This window comes from Amblyraja radiata, chromosome 11, assembly GCF_010909765.2.
Source record: "Amblyraja radiata isolate CabotCenter1 chromosome 11, sAmbRad1.1.pri, whole genome shotgun sequence".
NCBI lineage: Eukaryota > Metazoa > Chordata > Chondrichthyes > Rajiformes > Rajidae > Amblyraja > Amblyraja radiata.
Window position 1 is genome coordinate 40286660 of NC_045966.1, and position 21228 is coordinate 40307887.

General features: G+C 47.3%; 1 protein-coding gene across 2 annotated transcripts in view; it reads left to right on the forward strand.

Moving 5' to 3' along the window:
* Nucleotides 1–21228, forward strand: part of LOC116978559 (UDP-glucose 6-dehydrogenase-like) — a 43193-nt gene that overhangs the window by 17081 nt on the left and 4884 nt on the right. Inside the window, exons 3-11 of one of the 2 annotated variants that reach the window (XM_033029782.1) lie at nucleotides 2637–2738; nucleotides 4247–4447; nucleotides 5206–5403; nucleotides 6956–7103; nucleotides 8273–8367; nucleotides 9537–9667; nucleotides 14435–14488; nucleotides 16461–16600; nucleotides 19128–19219. In XM_033029782.1, the coding sequence (XP_032885673.1) occupies nucleotides 2637–2738; nucleotides 4247–4447; nucleotides 5206–5403; nucleotides 6956–7103; nucleotides 8273–8367; nucleotides 9537–9667; nucleotides 14435–14488; nucleotides 16461–16600; nucleotides 19128–19219 (1161 nt within the window). The remainder of the gene's footprint in view (nucleotides 1–2636; nucleotides 2739–4246; nucleotides 4448–5205; nucleotides 5404–6955; nucleotides 7104–8272; nucleotides 8368–9536; nucleotides 9668–14434; nucleotides 14489–16460; nucleotides 16601–19127; nucleotides 19220–21228) is intronic. The other variant, XM_033029784.1, reaches the window with a different exon arrangement.

Consider the following 21228-nt stretch of genomic DNA (forward strand, 5'->3'; position numbering starts at 1 on the left):
CCAGTTCAGGAGCTTTCCTTAATCGCTCCTTTCATAAGTCAGAGCAATCCGAATGGCCACAGACTCTGTATACAACCTGGCTGAAATAAATCAATTTTACTTCATTTTTCAACATTTCATTAATTTTTTTAAATCATAACCCAGTTTTCATAGGTTCATGTCACAGGAGCAGAATTAGGCCATTTGGCTCATCATATCTACTCTGCCATTCAATCATGGCTGATCTATCTTTCCCTTTCAACCCCATTCTCCTGCCTTCTCCCCATAACCTCTGACATCTGTACAAATTGAGAACCTATTAAAATTCCTGCTTTCAAAAAACCCAATGACTTGGCCTGTCTGTGGCAATGAATTCCACAGATTCACCACACTCCCGGCTAAAGAAATACCCCCTCATCATCCTTTCATTCTGAGGCTGTGCCCTCTGGTCCTAGACTCTCCCACTAGTGGAAAAATCCACTCCACCTCCACCCGATCCAGGCCTTTCACTGTTCGTTAAGTTTCAATGAGAATTCCCTTCATCCTTCTAAACAGCAAGTACAGGCCCAGAGCCGTTAGACACTCATCATATGTTAAGGACTGGAGACACACAATTCCGGCCATTAGTTGGGGTTAGTGTTTGTAGTGTTCAAGATGTCGATGGCTGTTGGGTAGGAGCTGAAGAAGGGTCTCAACCCGAAACATCACCCATTCCTTCTCTCCAGAGGTGCTGCCTGTCCCGCTGAGTTACTCCAGCATTTTATGTCTACCTTCGAGTTTAAAAAAACCCAGCATCTGCAGTTCTCTCCTTATTTAGTTTAGTTTAGATACAACGTGGAATCAGGCCCTTCGACCCACCAAGTCTGCGCCGACCAGCGACCCCTGCACACTACCGCTATCGCACACACACTTGGGACAATTTACAATTATACCAAGCCAATTAACCTACGTATTTGGAGTGTGGGAGAAAACTGGGGGGAGAGTGGGGTGAGTGGCCGGGGAGGGGGGGGGGGGGAGGAGGGGAGAGGGGGAAGAAGAGAGGCCGGAGGGGAGAGAGGGGAGGGGGGAAGAAGAGATGGAGAGGGGGAGGAGAGGAGGAGGGAGGGAGAGAGAGGAGGTGGTGTGCCAGGAGCAGCGGGTGGGGGAGCAGCGTGGAGTGAGCAGCGGCGGGGGGGGGGAAGCGGCGTCACTCGCAGTGCGAGCAAGACGACGCAGACCCATTGTGACATCATCAGCGAAAGAGTAGTTTTTATTTCAAAGTTTTGTCGGAATCTTGAACATTGTCATTAATATCTCGAGAAATAAAGCATGACATTTTCAAATGGCGATTTCGGACTCCACGGAAAAAATCTCTACCGGAATATGTAAAACTGTTACCGTTACTGTGTTGTGTTTTCGAGAAGATGTGATTATACACACACACACACACATCTAAGATCAGAGTTTTAAAAGTATAGAGATGTTATTATATATTTTTATATGTTATTGAATCAAAATCAAGAATTATAAATTCACATTTCAAAAATGGTTTCACAATTCAATAGTACTGATTTTCAGTATTCCATACTGATATTTGAGAATACATGAGGCTGCATACAAAATACTGATTTTCAAAAATTCAGTTTCTGTGTAGTACATTCAATTGCATTATGTGAGAAATACCGATTTCCTCAACAAAATACTGATTTTCAGCCATCAAATACGCAGCTCTGCAATTATTCACATTGTGTTTGAGAATTCAAAATGTGATTTGTGATCTTGTTTATGAATCAACATGGAACTAGAATTTGTTATAATAGTATGACAGTAAAATAGGTTAGTTTGAAAATGATCATAGTAAAGCGATAATATAAATGCACCATTTAGTTTGACTTCAATTTTCATGAAGGAAATTGAAGTCAAACTAAATGTTGCATTCACATCACTATTCCATGTTGAAATTGATGTGATGGGAAGTTGTTAGGTCAGGAGGACCATTAAGGGTGCACTGCACACACTAACACAGTCTAACAGGCAATCAAATCAACACACATAACATTTTCTAAAAAAAGGTTTTCTTTACTGCAAAAACTTGCAATATTTTATTTGCAGTTTTTGCATGCTCCTTTATAACATTTTACATAACATTTTACAACAGTACAACTTGATTATAAAAACAAGGACAACTTCAATTCTTGATATTAAAAATGTGTACAACAATGATCCCAATCATCCCATTCAACCCACTCATTACTCTTGACACAACCAAAATTATTTCTGAAATATTGGTCATAAATTTGGTGCAAAAATGCTCCAAAATAAGGCTCAGAGTGCACCAGAGAGCATCTAAAACCCCAGAGCTTCTAGACCCCAGCCGCGAGGGACTTCGCGCTAGTGATGTGCGCTGTGCGCACATTATTTCACATAAGATCTTTGTAATCCTGTCATGCCACCCCCCCCTTTTTTACAGAACTTTATCTTGCACTAAACATTCCCTTTATCCTGTATCTGTGCACTACCTCAGTACACGTGACAATAAACTAAAACAAACACTGTAGAACTGTGCCAAGGGCCACTGTTGTCTAGTTTTGCTGTGAGCTTTGTTTATTGACATTGAAATATGCAGTGGATGTTTTATGTCTTGAATCAATGCTTGTGTTTTCTAATGTTTCCCACAGCCAGGTCTTCAGGAAGTGGTGGAAAGCTGTCGAGGACAAAACCTCTTCTTCTCCACTGACATAGACAAGGCCATCAAAGAAGCTGATCTCGTCTTTATATCGGTGAGTATGTTCGGCAGCTGCAGATACAGGTTGCAGATGCTGGACCAGTCCTGACCCGAAACATCCATCGTCCCTCTGTCTCCACACATCTTCTTGATCAGCTAAGGTCCATAAGACATTGTAGCAGAATGAGGCCATTCAGCCCATCGAGTCAGCATAGTGACGCAACGTTAGATTTACTGCCTCACAGAGGTAGGAGTCAAGAGAGTTTTATTGTCATGTGTGTGGAATTCTCTGCCTCAGAGGGCAGTGGAGGCGGGTTCTCTGGATGCTTTCAAGAGAGAGCTAGATAGGGCTCTTAAAAATAACGGAGTCAGGGGATATGGGGAGAAGGCAGGAACGGGGTACTGATTGGGGATGATCAGCCATGATCACATTGAATGGCGGTGCTGGCTCGAAGGGCCGAATGGCCTACTCCTGCACCTATTGTCTATTGTCCCAGATTGGACAATGAAATTCTTACTTGCTGCAGCACAACAGAATATGTAAACAGAATACAAAACGGAATATAAAAGTCCAGTGTGTCTATAGACCATAGACCATATATGCACAATAAATAAACAGATATAGTGTAATAATAATAATAGACTGTTATTGTTCAGAGGTTATTTGATGTTGTGTTCAATGGCTGTGGGGAAGAAGCTGTTCCTGAACCTGGATGTTACAGATTTCGGTCTCCTGTACCTTCTTCCCGATGGCAACGGTGAAATGAATGTGTGACCAGGATGGTGTGGGTCTTTGATGATGTTGGCAGCCTTTTTGAGGCAGCGACTGCGATAGATCCCTTCAATGGTGGGGAGGTCAGAGCAGGTGATGGACTGGGCAGCAGTCACAACTTTCTGCAGTCTTTTCTGCTCCTGGACGCTCAAGTTGCCGAACCAGGCCACGGTGCAACCGGTCAGCATGCTCTCTACTGTGCACCTGTAGAAGTTCGAGAGAATTCTCCTTGACATACCGACTCTCCGTAATCTTCTCAGGAAGTAGAGGCGCTGATGTGCCTTGTTTACAATTGCATCAGTGTGCTGGGACCAGAGCCAGAGACCTGAGTTCAATCCAGACCTCTGCTGCTTTTTTGTACCAACGTTCCCCCTGTGTTTTCCATGCGTGCTTCGGTTTTCTCCCACATTCTAAAGACGTATAGGTTTGTTGGTTAATTGGCTTTGGTAAAAATTGTAAATTGTCCTGAGTGTGCAGGATAGAACAGGTGTACAGGTTTGTTGCTGAATAGACCCTCTGTAAATTGTCCCTAGCGTGTAAGGAGTGGGTGAAAAAGTGGGATAACATGGAACTGGTATACGAGGTGGTTGCTGGTCATTGCAGAATAGGTGGGCCGATTGGCCTGTTTCCACTTTGTATCTAAATTTACAACTAAATTAAACTAAACTGAACTAAAGCTCTCTCGCCCGACAGGTGAATACCCCTTGTAGTTGGATTTAGTCACGGTCTCAAGTAAACACATCTTTACCCTGTATCTCTCGTCGTTTCTAACCCACCCTCCTCGCCAACAGGTGAACACCCCCTCAAAGACCTTTGGCATCGGCAAGGGGCGGGCGGCCGACCTGAAGTACATCGAGGCTTGTGCCCGGAGGATCGCGGAGGTGGGGATCGGCAATAAGATCGTGGTGGAGAAGAGCACTGTGCCAGTGAGGGCAGCCGAGAGCATCCGCCGGATATTCAACGCCAACACCAAGTGCAACTTGAACCTCCAGGTAGGGAGTGACTTGGATTGGGCAGCACCATGGATACAGCAGCAGCAGTCGGCCACTCAATGCTAACCCGCCATTCAATATGATGAAGGGTGATCTCCACTGCACTGCACTCAAATCCTCTTCAATCTCAGTTCCTCATGACCTTCAATTCCTTAGTTCATCAGGTCTATGAAGGTCATAGCGGCCATGGAGGTCACAGAGCCATGGGGCATAGTCATAGTTTAGTTTAATTTATTGTCACGTGTACTGAGGTACAGTGAAAAGCTTTTGTTGCGTGGTAACCAGTCAGAGCAAAGACAATACATGATTACAATCGAGCCGTCCAGAGTGAGTCACAGGGTCACACAGCGTGGAAGCAGGTCCTTCGGCCCAACTTGCCCAGACCGGCCAATATTTCCCATTTACACCAGTCCCACCTCCCTGCGTTTGGCCCATATCCCTCTAAACCTTTCTTATCCATGTACCTGTCTAAATGTTTCTTAAACATTGTGATGGTACCTGCCTCACCTACCTCCTCCGGCAGCTCGTTCCACACACCCACCACCATTTGTGTAAAAAAAAAAAAAGTGGCCTCTCAGGTTCCTATTAATCTTTCTCCCTTCATTCTAATCCTATGGTGGGGGGTGTGGAATCTGCAGTAGTTCGAGAATGTAGAGATATATATGTGTGTTTATATGAGAATTTTATTGTTCCGTTTCAGGACATAGGACAATAAAACACTCATGGTTTGACTTGATCCGTGACCTTTCTTGTTCAAGGTGCTCTCCAACCCGGAGTTCTTGGCTGAAGGGACAGCGATTAATGATCTCAAAAACCCCGACAGAGTTCTCATCGGTGGAGACGAGACGCCAGAAGGTGGAAAGGCCATTCAGGCCCTGAAAAGCATCTACCAACGCTGGGTGCCGGAGAACAAGATCATCACCACCAACACTTGGTCATCGGAGCTCTCCAAACTGGTACGGTCTCTGATTGAGGCTTGGAGGGGTAGGAGGGGACACCACATGAGGGACATTAGTGGCGGCACAGTGACGCAGCAGGTAGAGCTGCTGCCTCACAGCGCCAGACATCCGGGTTCGATCCTGACCATTGGTTCCCTCTGTGTGGAGTGTGTATGTTCTCCCTGTGACCATTTGGGTTTTCTCCGGGTGCTCCGGTTTCGTCCCACGCTCCAAAGACGTACAGGTTTGTAGCTTAATTGGCTTGGGTAAGAATTGTAAAATTGGCCCCAGTATGTAGGAAAGTGCTAGTGTACAAGGTGAACGCCAGTTGGTGCGGACTCTGGGCCGAAGGGCCTGTTTCCGTGCTGCATTTCTAAGCTGTTAACTCTAATCAATGGATATTGTCCCCCTTCCATAAGTTAGAACGTAGAAGATAGGACCGTATAGCACGTGAACGGGCCCTTCGGCCCACAATGTCCGAGCCTATCTGCCTGCACGTGTTCCATGTCCATCCATTCCCTGCATATCAATGTGCCTATCCAAAAGGCTCTTAAACGCCACTATCGTATCTGCCTCCACCACCACTCCTGGCAACACGTTCCAGGCACTTACCACCTTCTGAGTAAAAAACAACTTGATCCGCACATCTCGTCTGCCTGTACATAATCCATACAAGGGCAAATAGGTCTATCTCAGGTAAGCATTAGAAATCGGAATTAGGCCATTCGACCCATCAAATATACTCCGCCATTTAACCATGGCTGATCTATCTCTCCCTCTTAACCCCGTTATCTTGCTTTCTCCCCATAAACTCTGACATCTGTATTAATCAAGAATCTATGTATCTTTGCCTTAAATCTATCCACTGGCTTTGCCTCCACAGCCTCCTGTGGCAAAGAATTCCAGTAAGCAATTTGGTCGGCATGGACAAGTTGGGCCAAATGGTCATTTGGTATATTTAAGGCCGAGATAGACAGGTTCTAGATTAGTAATGCCCCTGTCCCACTTAGGAAACCTGAACGGAAACCTCTGGAGACTTTGCGCCCCACCCAAGGTTTCCCTGCGGTTCCCGGAGGTTGCAGGTGGTTGCCGGAGGTTGCAGGTAGTGGAAGCAGGTAGGGAGACTGACAAAAACCTCCGGGAACCTCATGGAAACCTTGGGTGGGGCGCAACGTCTCCAGAGGTTTCTTTCTGTTCAGGTTTCCTAAGTGGGACAGGGGCTTAAGGGTGTCAAGGAGAGAAGGCAAGAGAATGGATTTGAGAGGGAAAGATAGATCAGCCATGATCGAATGGTGGAGTGGATTCGACAGGCCGAATGGACAAATTCTGCTCTCGTAGTATCATCTTATGCTCTTCTTGACCCGTACTATTCTATGTTCCGACTCTCTGGTTCCGAGTATTTTTGGTTTGGATGAGTTTGCAGGGAAATGAGCCAAACATGGGGTGGGGCGGAAAATGTTGATCAGCCACGGTTGAATGGCAGAGTAGACTCGATGGGGCGAATGGCCTAATTCCGCTGCTATGACTTATCCGCGTGTCTTTGCCTCTCCTGTGACCTGCCCCTCGCCAGGCTGCCAATGCCTTCCTGGCCCAGCGGATCAGCAGCATTAACTCCATCAGTGCCTTGTGTGAGGCGACGGGAGCGGATGTGGAGGAGGTGGCTCACGCGATCGGAACCGACCAAAGGATCGGAAGCAAGTTCTTAAAAGCCAGCATTGGTACGTATCTCTATACGTGAGGAACTGCAGGTGCTCATTTACTGGGGTAAAATGACACAAAATGATGGAGTAACTCAGCGGGTCAGGCAGCATCTCTGGAGAACATGGGAAAGGTTGGGTGGACCAAAGGGCCTGTTCCTCAGATGTACTGTTATTTGTGCAGAGAGGAACTGCAGATGCTGATTTACACCGAAGATAGACATGGAGTAACTCAGAGGGTCGGGTAGCAGATCTGGAGAAAAAGGATGATTGACTGAAGAAAGGTCCCGACCCGTAACGTCACTCATCCTTTACCTCCAGACATGCTGCCTATGGGGAGAGGTTGCGCAGGCTAGGACTTTATTCCTTTATTCCTTAAAATCACAAGGGAAATAGATGTGTGAATGCACAGTATTTTACCCAGAGTAGGAGAATCGTGAACCAGAGTATTAATGTGAGAGAGGGAAAGATTTAAAAGTATATATGGAATCAGCTGCCAGAGGAAGTGGTTGAAATGTGTCGGAAGGAACTGCAGATGCTGATTTATACTGAAGATGGACACAAAATGGGTCACAGTGGGTCAGTAACTCAGTGGGTCAGGCAGCATCTCTGGAGAAAAAGAATAGGCGACGTTTCGGGTCAGAAAGCTAGAGGTGAGGGGTAGGGGGACTGCAGGCAAGAAAAGGCCAGAACGAAACAGGGCAGGACCTTGGGAAGTTCACCCACCCTTCCTGTACTTCCTGTATAAAGGGTGCACTCCACCCATCCTGAGGTTATCAGTTGCCGGCCCTGTTTTGTTTTGACCTTTTCTCATCTCCAGTTTATTTCTCCCCGCCCTCCCTGCCACCTCTATCCTTCAGTCTTAAGAAGGGTCCTGACCCAAAACGTCACATTCCCTTTTCTCCATAGATGCCGCCTGACTCACGGAGGAGGGAGTTGAGGCAAGCACTATAACGACATTTAAAGGACATTTGGACACATGCATGGATCGGAAAGGTTTAGGGGGCCGTGGGCCAAACATGGGCAGGTGGGACTAGTGCATCTTAGTCGGCAGGGGCAAGTTGGGCCAAGGGTCCTGTTACAGTGCTGCATGACTGTGACTCCGTGACTCTATCAACTATCTCAGTAGACATGGCAATAATAAACTTTAACCAAGTCTCTTCTCTAACACTTGTGTTTCTGGGCCACAGGTTTTGGGGGCAGCTGTTTTCAGAAGGATGTTTTGAACCTGGTTTATCTCTGCGAAGCTCTCAATCTGCCAGAAGTGGCTCGATATTGGCAGCAGGTGAGAATGTCCTGACTGGCTCCAATCATGGGGAATAAAAGCAGTGGAACTTCAGGGGCGGCACAGTGGCGCAGCAGTAGAGTAGCTGCCTCACGGCTCCAGGGACCCGGGTTCAATCCTGACCACAAGTGCTGTCTATACGGAATTTGTATGTTCTCCCCGTGACTGCCGGGTGCTCTGGTTTCCTCCCACACTCCAAAGACGTGCAGGTTTGTGGTTTAATTGGCTTCTGTTAATGAGAAATTGTCCCTAGTGTGTAGGATAGTGCGAGTGTAAGTGTAATCGTGGTCGGCGTGGACTCGATGTGCTGGAGGGCCTGTTCCATGCTGTATCTCTAAAGTCTAAAGTTAACGTATGAGGAGTGTTTGATGGCTCTGAGCCGGTACTTACTGGAGTTCAGAAGGATGAGGGGGCATGTCATTGAAACTTACCGAATGATGAAAGGACTGGATAGAGTGAACATTTCCACTAGTGGGAGAGTCGAGGACCAGAGGGCACAGCCTCAGAATAAAAGGACGTAACTTTAGAATGGAGATGGGGAGGAAATTCTTTAGGCAGAGGTTGGTTAATCTGTTGGATTTGTTGCCACCGGTGGTTGCGGAGTCAATGGCTAATTTTAAAACGGAGATAGATAGGTTCTTGATTAGTAATGGGCCTGTCCCACATAGGCGATTTTTTAGGCAACTACAGGTGACTAGATTGTCGCCACATGTTCGCCGGTGGTCGCCGGGAGTAGTCTCCTCAGTGGCGCAAAAAGTCGTAGCGCCTTTCTGGTCGCCGCTAAATTTTCAACATGTTGAAAAATATTTGGCGACAGTGGGTTTGACGCCAATGAGCGCAGCTTGACTTCCCCTGGCGTAGGTGCTGTCGTAGTTTGTCGCCAGGATGACGTGGGTTGTCGCCGGTTTTTCGGCGGACTGCTACGACTATGACAGTCGCCGGCAGTTGCCTAAAAAATCGCCAAGTGGGACAGGCCCATAAGGGTGTCAAAGGTCATGAGGAGAAGGCAGGGGAATGGGGTTGAGAGAGAGAGATAGATCGGCCATGATTGAATGGTGGAGTAGACTCAATGGCTCAAATGGCCGAATTCTGCTCCTATATCTAATTATCTATGGTCATCTTGTGCTGGACTGTTCTGTGTTCTAACTCAATGCTATTTTTGCTCTCAGGTGATCGAGATTAATGATTATCAGCGGAGGAGATTTGCAGCTCGTGTGATTGGCTGTCTTTTCAACACTGTTACTGATAAGAAGATTGGATTGTTGGGGTTTGCCTTTAAGAAGAACACTGGCGATACAAGGTAGAGCTTGGTAGATCTCTGAAACTTGTGGCTGCTGTCTGCTTGTTCACCTCAGCTTTAGCGGAATGCTACCTGGATTAGAGGGTAATAGTTATGAGGAGGTGTTGGACAAACTTGGATTATTTTCTCTGGAACGCTGGATATTGGGGGGGGAGACCTGATAGAAATTGATAAAACTATGAGAAGCACAGCTAGAGGGTAAACAGTCAGAACCTTTTTCCTCCTAAGTGTGGAACTACTGTATCAAAATACTAGAGGGCCTGGCTTTAAGGTCGGAGGGGCAAAGTTTAAAGGAGATGTGCAGGGCAAGTTTAGTTTGTACAGAGAATGGTCACAGCACAGTGACAGCCCAACTTATCCATGCCAACCAAAATGTCCCATCTACGCTAGTCCCACCTGTCTGCATCTGGCCCATATCCTTCTAAAACTTTCCTATCCATGTACATGTCCATGTGTCTTTTAGATGTACTTGTCTCAACTATCTGCTCTGTCAGCATGTTCCATATGCCCACCACAGTCTGAGTGGAAAAGTTGCCCCATTGAATCCTATTCAATCTTTCCCCTCTCACCTTAAACCTATGTCTCTAGTTCTTGATTCCCCCTACTCTGGATAAATGTCTCTGTGCATTCACCCTATCTATTTCTCTTGTGATCTTCTACACCTCTATAAGATCGCCTCTCAGCACTCCCAAGGATTCATGTCCTAGCCTGCCGAACCTACATCAAAGGCCTTGCTGAAGTCCATATAGACAAGTCCATATTTCCCTCTTCAACATTTGGATTACATCTTCAAAAAACTCAAATTTATAAAATTTAGTTTTGTTTATTTTTGAGATACAGCGTGGAAACAGGCCCTTTGGCCCACCACGTCCGTGCCAACCATTGATCTCCCATAAACTAGTTCTATCCTACACACTAGGAACAATTTAAAGAAGCCAATTAACCTACAAACCTGAAAGTCTTTGGCTTGTGGGAGGAAACCGGAGCACCCAGTGAAACCCACATGGTTACAAGGAGAGCGTATAAACTCCGTACAGACAGCACCCGTAGTCAGGATCCAATCTGTGTCTCTGGCGCAGTAAGGCAGCAACTCTACCGCTGTGCAACTGTGCCGCCCTTGATCTCGATCTCCATGTTCAAAACCATCCTGATTTTCCCTCATATTTCTCAGTCTATCTAAATGCATATATATCCTGTCCCTCGGATTCCTCTCCAGTAACTTACCTACCACAGATGTTAGGCTCACTGGCCTATAATTCCCAGGATTGTCCATTAAGACGTTCTTAAATAGAGGCACAACATTAGCCGCCCACCTGTAATCTGGAATGTCACCCATGTCTAACGATGATTCATGTATATCAACTCCCTCAACTTCTTCTCTAGCTTCCCACAGTGTCCACAGATATACCTAAAGGGAGCCAGGAGATTGATCAATCTTCATACACCCTACAACATTCAGTACCTCTTTGACCATAGTACGGACTGTCCTCAAGACATCTCCATTAACAATCCCAAGTCCCCCAGTCTTCATGTCTTTCGCCATAGTAAAAACAGAGAAGAAATACTAATTGAGGACCTTGCCCATCTCCTGTGGCGCTACACAGAGATGCCCACTGAGGTATGAGGGGCCCTAATTACCTTTCCTTTAATGTAACAAAATCTCTTTGGATTTTCCTTAATTTGACCTGCCAAAGCTATCCCCTGCCCCCCTTTATGCCTTCTTGATTTCCTTCTTAAGTATGTTTCTCAGTCCCCTATTCTCCTCCAGGGACACACTTGATACCAGCTGCCTATACCTGCCTCACACCTCCTTTTTCCTGACCAGTTGTCCTCTTAATTATGACTCAGATCAGGATAGTAAACAAAGAAAATCTCATACAGCAGTAGAGAGTTTCTCAAACAAGTTGGTTCATTCACGTCCTTAACAGTATTTACCGGGAGAACCCAAAGTCTTTACACAAATAACTGCAGATGCTGGTGTAAAATATACCAATACAAAGTGCTGGAGTAACTCAGCGGGTCAGGCAGCATCTCTGGAGAGCATGGAGAAGCGACGTTTTGGATCGGGACCCTTCTTCTTCACACAGGTGTTTCACAGGTTCACAGTCTGTAACACAATGGTTACATGCAGGTTGTACATTTTGGGATAATTTATCCATGATCAACATTTCTTTGTGGTCTTTCATCCTTGTTTCTCTCTTAGCATTCTGTTGCCTCTTGTTTAGTTATACAGCATGGAAACAGGCCGTTCCATTTACCCTCCACAAAGCCTCCTGACCCGAAGTCTTGCACTTATCCTCAGCAAAGCCTCTTTGGACTTTAAAGATACAGCACGGAAACAGACCCTTTGGCCCACTGAATCCGTGCCAACCACGCGGTATAAAGGGGAGGGTAGTGTCTTGTGTTCTGTGTCTTGTGTCTACTGTTTGTGGGTAAGTGTGTCTGTTTAGTGTTCAGCCATGAGCGAATGGCGGTGCGGGCTCGACGGACCTGGTGGTCTACTCTCGCACCTACTTTCTATGTTTCTATGTTTCTATGTAACCAACAATCAACTCGTACACTAGCACTATCCTAAACAATGACAATTTACAATTTGCAAAAGCCAAATAACCTGCAAACCTGCACGTCTTTGGAGTGTGGGAGGAAAACGTAGCACCCTGGGAAAACCCGCAAGGTCACAGCGGGAAGGTGCAAACTCCGTACAGACAGCACCAGGTTAGGATCGAACCCGGGGCTCTCGCTCTGCGAGACAGCAACTCTACCGCTGCGCCACTGTGCCACCCTCACAGTGTCTTATATATTTCACTGCATCAACGCTTTTCGTCTTTATACCATTGCAGCAACATCCAATGCCTTAAGTCACTGCGTCTGTACGTAACATCTTAACGCTTACCCTCCACGCAGCTACTCTGCAAGGAGAGTTCTTGCACTAAATGTTCTTCCCTCTCGCATCTACCACAGTGAAGACCCTAAGTACCTTTAGTCGGACATTTACTGGACTTTTTGTACTGTGTTATTCCCTTTATCCTGTATCTGTACACTGTGAACGGCTCGATTTTAATCATGTATAGTCTTTCCGCTGACAGGATCTTCGTCTTCTTCTCTTCTTAAGCCCTTTGCTCCTCTGCGGAGCATAGGCCATTGACAAATTCCTCCACCTCACTCGGTTGTTGGCAGTTCTTTCGAGATCTCCACAGTGGAGCCCACTCTCAGACATTTCTGTCTGGACACCTCTTCTTCAGCTGTTCCTGAGGCAACTCCTTTTCCTTTTTCCTTGGGGATTCCATTTCAGGGCTTGCCGGGTGATGTTTATGGCTGGTTTCCTGAGGGTGTGTCCAATCCAACTCTTTTCTCCTTTGAATTTATATGCTTCGCTCCCTCCTCTTCCTGTCCGGAGTAGATAATGGGCTGCCCGCTGACCAATTTGATCTCCCCTGACCGTGTCCATCTTGTTACAGCCAAGCACAGGACTAAGAGATTGTAGCGCACCATTTTGTTGGCAATTCTGGCAGCCTTGGCAGCCTGAAACATGGTTCAGATGGTCCTTGTCCCCACAAGGATGGATTTCTTTGGCGTCAGAAGGTGTGTCAGCTTCGCAGTGCCCTTTGTGGGTTTGGCTGGGGAACGTCATGTTCCCCATCGCTAGGGCACCTTCTTCAAACAAGTGTGTAATTTGGTTTTCATTCGTCAATGTTTCTGTAAAGGGCCTGTCCCACCAGCAAGCGATTGCATGCGTCTAGCGCGACCAAACGTGGTGGCTTGAGGCGTACGGCCTCGCGGGGCCGGTCCCACTTCCAACCGCGGAGCCATCTGGAGTTGTGCGGGGCTGGTCCCGACATCATACTCACCAATCAGCTGGGCAGGAGGCGGGCCGACTGAATTTGGACATCGCACGACGTCGGGCGGTTACGTCATCACGCAACAGCACGCCGGGCGGTGACATCATCGCGCAACGTCACGCGCTAGACGTACGGCGTCAAGACGCTGCGTACGGTGTCAAGACGCTGCGTACGGTGTCAAGATGCTGCGTACGGCCGTCGAGGCGCTGCGTACGGCCTCAATGCGGCTGCGGGCCGGCAGGCCGTTGCCGCGTGGAATTTTTGAACAGTGTCAGTTTTTCGGAGCCCCGCGCGATGTCCGGACCAACCCCGCACAACTCCATACGGCTCCGGCGATCGAAGTGGGACCGGCCCCGCGAGGCCGTACGGCTCAAGCGACCACATAAGGTCGCACTAGCCGCATGCAGTCGCATGCGGGTGGGACAGGCCCTTAACTCACACTTTTCCAGGGTGGGGTAGTTAACCCCACGCGCAACCCCCAACCTGAAGGACCAGGGACTGCTTCGTCTGCCTCCTCACCCGAGACCTGTCCGGTTTGGTTGAACCTGCCAGGGATATGAAACCCTATCTAACATAGCTCTCAGGATCACTGGAGTACACAAGCCTCTCCTCCACGTCAAGGTTGCAGTCCAGGAGAGGCACTGACTGGATAGTACATAACAAAAGCTTTTCACTGTACCTCAGTACACGGGACAATAAGCCAAACTAAAACTAAACTAAACTATTTATCTTCTTTTTACACACACACCAAGAACAGTCATTCAGGATGCTAGCTGCTTTTGACAATAAAGCACCATTCATTCAAAACTGACGAGGCCCTTTGTTAAGTGTGTTGACTTTAACAACTCCCACTCTTACCTTGCTCTCAGTTGGTCATCTGAAACTGCCCTTCTGACTATATAATCATCTAACATTCTACTCCTTTTAGCCACAAAACTGAATCTGGTGGGTGCCTGGAGAATGCTGACAGGGGTATTAGCAGGTACGTTAGTGGTGTTTCCGAGGCTTTTGGATAGGCAGATGGATAAGACGGGATACGGATTACGTGCAGACAGAGGAGATTAGCTTATCTTCATCTTGTGTTCGGCATGGACATTGCGGGCTGAAGGGTCTGATCCTGTTCTCTACTGTTCTACGTTCTCTTTTAATGCGGACAAATGGTATTGATGTACTTCACACGGACACAGTGGGCCATAGGGCCTGTTTCTGTGCTGTTCTGTTCTGCTCTTCTACATTCTTTGTCAATACGGGAAAATGGGACTGGTGTTCTTGGGCAAATGGGATTGCATGGATGTGGTGGGCCGAACGGTCTGTTTCTGTACTGTACTCTTCAACGTTCTATGTCAATGTGGAAAAATTAGATTGTTTTGGAGGGATATGGACCAAACACAGGCAGGTGGGACTAGTTTAGCTGGGGGACATGCAGGCCGGTGTGGGCAAGTTGGGCCGAAGGGCCTGTTTCCTCGCTCTATCACTCTATGACTCTACTTGCGCAAGTGGGATTACATGCATGTGGTGGGCCGAAGGGCCTGTTTCTGTGCTTGGCTATTCTACATCCTATGTCAATGGCGAAATGAGATTGGTGTACATGGGCAAGTGGGATTGCATGGACGTGTTGGTCAAAGGGCCTGTTTCTGTTCTGTACCACTCTATGATTGCATCTGTAACATTGGCGCAATGTTTTTCTTAAAGCCAATACTTTGTTGCGTTGAGCATTTCTTACCTGCATTTCAGTGCCTGAGGCGTTGGTTGGTTTGGTTTTTCTCTTTCGAAATGCACTCATTATCCTGTCAACTGGATGTCTTCTTTAACGCTGGTCACACCAATATTGGTGATAGTTGCTTAATCTTATCTATCCCTCCCAACTCTCTGTGAATTTTTACCCCTGGTCCTATCGTGCCATCTCTAAAATACGCACTCGGTTTCTACCTCCACAGATGCTGCCTGACTTGCTGGGTGTTTCCAACATTCTTTTCTTGTCATTCCCAATATAAGATGGGCAGTTAACAAAACAACGAGAAGAAGAGAAATGTTTAGTTCATTTGTTTGTTAAATACGCCTAGCCTTTAATAATGGTGACCGATTTACCAGGTAATTTACAAAGGGAAGGAAGATTTTGTAAGAGAATGTGGAGAGAGCAGGGAAGGGCATATATTGGAGAGCTCTATTAAAGTGCTGATGCAATAACTGAGCCAAGCAGATTCCTGTCTTTCTATAGATAATGCCATCAAGCCTCATGCTTTGGGTGGTGGGGTGCCTGGAACTGGCTGCCAGGGCTGGTGGTGGAAGCAGCTATGATCGTGGTGTTTAAGAGGCTTTTATGTAAGCACGAGAATATGCAAGGAATGCAGTGATCTGGATCACATGCAAACAGTTTAACTTGGCATCGTGTTCGGTACAGACATGCTGGGCTGAAGGACCTGTTCCTGTGCTGTACTGTTCCATGTAGGCACAAGGAACTGCAGGCACTGGCTTACCAAAAAAAATAACCACACAAAGTGCTGGAGTAACTGAGTGAGTCGAAGAACATGGAGAGGCGACTTTTCGGGTGGGGACCTTTTGTAGATCCTGCACTGAAATATAGATTTAGTTTAGTCTAGAGATACAGCCCGGAAACAGGCCTTTTAGCCCACAGAGTCCGCGCTGACCAGTGATTCCAGCACACTAACACTATTCTTACACACACTTGACTCAATTTACAATTTTTACTGAAGCCAATTAACCTACAAACATGTACGTCTTTTGAGTGTGGGAGGAAACCGGAACATCCAGAGAAAACCAAAGCAGGTCACAGTGAGAACGTAGAAACTGCATGTGGACAGCACCCGTAGTCAGGATCGAACCTGGTTTGCTGCCGTTGTAGATGCTGCCTGACGCATTGAGTTACTCCAGCACTCTGTCTTGTACTGTTCCTTTGATCTGTGTTATTAGAGCTTCCTTTGTATGTGTATTAGGGAATCTTCCAGTATTTACGTCAGCAAGTACCTCATGGATGAAGGCGCTAAACTGCACATCTTCGATCCGAAGGTTAAAAAGGAACAAATCATTCAAGACTTGAGCCAAACAAACATTTGCGATGATGATCCGGACAGAGGTATGTATTCCTGGCAAAGACAGACACAAAAAGCTGGAGTAACTCAGCGGGCCAGGCTGGAGAAAAGGAATAGGTGACGTTTAGGGTCAAGGCCCTTCTTCAGACTGAGTCAGGGGAGAGGGACACGAGAGATATGACAAAGTACCGAACAGATCAGAACCGGCAGGGATGACCAAGGAAAGGTGGAGCCCACAATGGTCCATTGTTGGCTGTGGAAGAGGTGATAACGAAGGGATGCGAACAGTGAAACCAGCAGGACGACTAAGGTGGGGGAGGGATGGAGGGAGAGGCATTGCCAGGGTTACTTGAAATTAGAGAAAGCAACATTTATACCACTGGGTTGTAAGCTATGTCTACTCGATGTTTCTATGTAAACCTATTTTGTTATTGGAGTTATTGTTAGCTTAGAGATACAGTGTGGAAACGGGCCCTCTGGATGATAAAGTGATAACAGGACTAGTGTGAACAGGTGATCACTGTTTGGCGTGGACCCGGTGGTCTGGAGGGCCTGTTTCTGCACTGTAGTTCTAATACTAAGCAAAAGGTTACAGTCAGATTTGTAATAGAGAAGCTGAGTTTGAAATAAATCTGTCAAAGTAAACAAACTCAATGCTAGCATTTATTTCAGGAGGGCTTGAAGTATGATGAGCGTTTGTCAGCACTGGGCCTGTACTCGCTGGAGTTTAGAAGAATGAGGGGGACCTCATTGTAACATTATCAATAGTCAAAGACTTGGATAGAGTGGATGTGGAGAGGACGTTTCCACTAGTGGGAGAGTCTAGGACCACAGGTCATAGCCCCAGAATTAAAGGACATTCTTTTAGAAAGGAGATGAGGAGAAATTTATTAGTCAGAGGGTGGTGAAGCTGTGGAATTCTTTGCCACCACCTCCAGTTTAAATTCCATTTGGAATATTTTGGAGGACCAAGAAACCAAGAACCAAGAACCACAGCAGGCCGTGGAGGACAAGTCACTGGGTATTTTTAAGGCAGAGATGAATAGATAGATAGATAGATAGATAGATAGATATAATTTAATTGCCACACAACCAAGGTCGGTGGTATTTGGGTTGCCAGCAGCGGTACAATAATAAAGAACACAACCACAATAAAAAATTTACACAAACATCCACCACAGCATTCATCACTGTGGTGGAAGGCACAGAGCTTGGCCAGTCCTCCTCCATTTTCCCCCGTGGTCGGGACCACCACCCTCCACAGCCGTTGCTGCAGGCGTCCAGATGGTAAGGGACAAAGTCAAAGTCAAGGTGAGTCCAGGATCGGCTCTTCCCAACCAGAGACCGCGGCTTCAGGTTGGTGAAGGCCGCAGGCCAGCGGTCAAAGTTTTAAAGTACCTGCCGTGCCACAGCCGGAAGCACCGCAGTCTGCAGGGCCGGCGGTCGAAGCTCCCCTCCAGGGGTGATGTTAAGTCCATACCGCACCTGCGGTAGAAGACGGCCGCGGGCCGGCGGTGGAAGCTTCTTCTTCCCCCCGGGTCCTCCACGAGGGATCCCGGGCTGTAGACGCCGCACCAGCTGGAGTTCTGCAGACCGCGGCTTCAGGCTGCCGACTGCCGCGGGCCAGCGTAACGGAGCGCTCCCCTCCAGCGAGCTCCAGCGCGGTCTCACCCGCTCCGCGCTGAGAGTCCACGCTGCGCCCGCCGCTGAAGCTCCGGGCGCGTCTCCGGGAAAGTCCGCGCCGATCCATGCTGTTAGGCCACGGGGGAGGCGACCTGAAAAAATCGCCTCTCCATGGAAGAGGCGGCCGAAACGGTTTCCCCCTTACCCCCCCACACCACCCCCCACACATAACACACAAAGAAACATTAAAAACAGACTTTTAAACATACTAAAAAAATAAAAAAATTGGGGGGAAAACGGACACGCTGCCGACAGGCTGCTGCCAGTGCAGCGCCCCCTTTCGTGCCTTTCGATAGATTCTTGAGTAGTACAGGTGTCAGGGGTTATGGGGAGAAGGCAGGAGAATGGGGTTCGGAGGGAGAGGTAGATCAGCCATGATTGAATGGCGGAGTAGACATGATGGGCCGAATGGCCTAATTCGACTCCTATCACTTAAGACCTAAAGTTACTTACGATGATTTACAATGGAGTGAGGAGAGAGATTAAGTGAAATGGGCAAAAAGATTAGCAGACAAAACAATGGACACAAAAATCTGTCTGTGTGGAGTTTGCACATTGTTACCGTGACCATGTGGGTTTCCTCCAGGTGCTCCAGTTACCTCCCACATCCTAAAGACATGTCTGTGTGGGATTGTAAGTCAATTGGCCCTCTATAATTTGCCCCCTAGTGTGCAGGGAGTGGATGAAAAAGTGGAGTAATGGGGAACTAGTGTGAAAGTCTGCATGCACGCAGACAGCACCCGAGGTAAGGATCGAACCCGTGTCCCTGGCGCTGTGAGGCAGCAACTCTACCGCTGCACCACCGTGCCACCCTCTGTTGTGAGAAACACTTTCCGGAGATCATGACATGCTCGTTGTTCATTCAAGTCTTTGTTTGTTCTCTCATAGTGTCTCGGTTAGTCACCGTCGCCTTGGACCCTTATGAGGCGTGCAAGAATGCCCATGCAATTGTGATCTGCACGGAATGGGACATGTTCAAGGTATTGAAAGCGAGCAATAAGCAAAATTGAACCGGCTGATGATGGAAATATTTAATGGGCGCAGTGGCGCAGCGGTAGTCAGGGACCGGGGATGGGTGGTTAGAGGGGAGGGGGTGAGGGGAATGGGGAGAGAAGGGAAGGGGTGTTCGATGCTAACTATGGGTGCTATCAGTACAGAGTTTCAACGTTCTCCCTGTGGCCACGTGGGTTTTCTCCGGTTTTCCCCCACATCCCAAAAACGTGCATGTTTGTACGTTAATTGGCTTCTGTAAGTTGTCAGTAGTGAGTTGGATAGTGCAGGGATCACAGGTTGGAGCAGACGGGTCTATTGAGGATATGGCGGACCAATTGAATAACTACTTTGGTTCCGTCTTCACTAAGGAAGACATAAATAATCTGCCGGAAATAGCAGGGGACCGCGGGTCAAAGGAGATAGAGGAACTGAGTGAAATCCAGGTTAGTCGGGAAGTGGTGTTTGGTAAATTGAATGAATTAAAGGCCGATAAATCCCCAGGGCCAGATAGGCTGCATCCCAGAGTACTTAAGGAAGTAGCTCCAGAAATAGTGGATGCATTAGTGATAATTTTTCAAAACTCTTTAGATTCTGGAGTAGTTCCTGAGGATTGGAGGGTAGCTAATGTAACACCACTTTTTAAGAAGGGAGGGAGAGAGAAAACGGGGAATTACAGACCAGTTAGTCTAACATCGGTAGTGGGGAAACTGCTAGAGTCAGTTATTAAAGATGGGATAGCAGCACATTTGGAAAGTGGTGAAATCATTGGACAAAGTCAGCATGGATTTACGAAAGGTAAATCATGTCTGACGAATCTTATAGAATTTTTCGAGGATGTAACTAGTAGAGTGGATAGGGGAGAACCAGTGGATGTGTTGTATCTGGACTTTCAGAAGGCTTTCGACAAGGTCCCACATAAGAGATTAGTATACAAACTTAAAGCACACGGTATTGGGGGTTCAGTATTGATGTGGATAGAGAACTGGCTGGCAAACAGGAAGCAAAGAGTAGGAGTAAACGGGTCCTTTTCACAATGGCAGGCAGTGACTAGTGGGGTACCGCAAGGCTCAGTGCTGGGACCCCAGCTAGTTACAATTAATATTAATGATCTGGATGAGGGAATTGAAGGTAACATCTCCAAGTTTGCGGATGACATTAAGCTGGGGGGCAGTGTTAGCTGTGAGGAGGATGCTAGGAGACTGCAAGGTGACTTGGATAGGCTGGGTGAGTGGGCAAATGTTTGGCAGATGCAGTATAATGTGGATAAATGTGAGGTTATCCACTTTGGTGGCAAAAACAGGAAAGCAGACTATTATCTAAATGGTGGCCGATTAGGAAAAGGGGAGATGCAGCGAGACCTGGGTGTCATGGTACACCAGTCATTGAAAGTAGGCATGCAGGTGCAGCAGGCAGTGAAGAAAGCGAATGGTATGTTAGCTTTCATAGCAAAAGGATTTGAGAATAGGAGCAGGGAGGTTCTACTGCAGTTGTACAGGGTCTTGGTGAGACCACACCTGGAGTATTGCGTACAGTTTTGGTCTCCAAATCTGAGGAAGGACATTATAGCCATAGAGGGAGTGCAGAGAAGGTTCACCAGACTGATTCCTGGGATGTCAGGACTTTCATATGAAGAAAGACTGGATAGACTTGGCTTATTCTCGCTAGAATTGAGGAGATTGAGAGGGGATCTTATAGAAACGTACAAATTTCTTATGGGGTTGGCCAGGCTAGATGCAGGAAGATTGTTCCCGATGTTGGGGAAGTCCAGGACAAGGGGTCACAGCTTAAGGATAAGGGGGAAATCCTTTAGGACCAAGATGAGAAGAAACTTTTTCACACAGAGAGTGGTGAATCTCTGGAACTCTCTGCCACAGAGGGTAGTTGAGGCCAGTTCATTGGCTATATTTAAGAGGGAGTTAGATGTGGCCCTTGTGGCTAAAGGGATCAGGGGGTATGGAGAGAAGGCAGGTACAGGATACTAAGTTGGATGATCAGC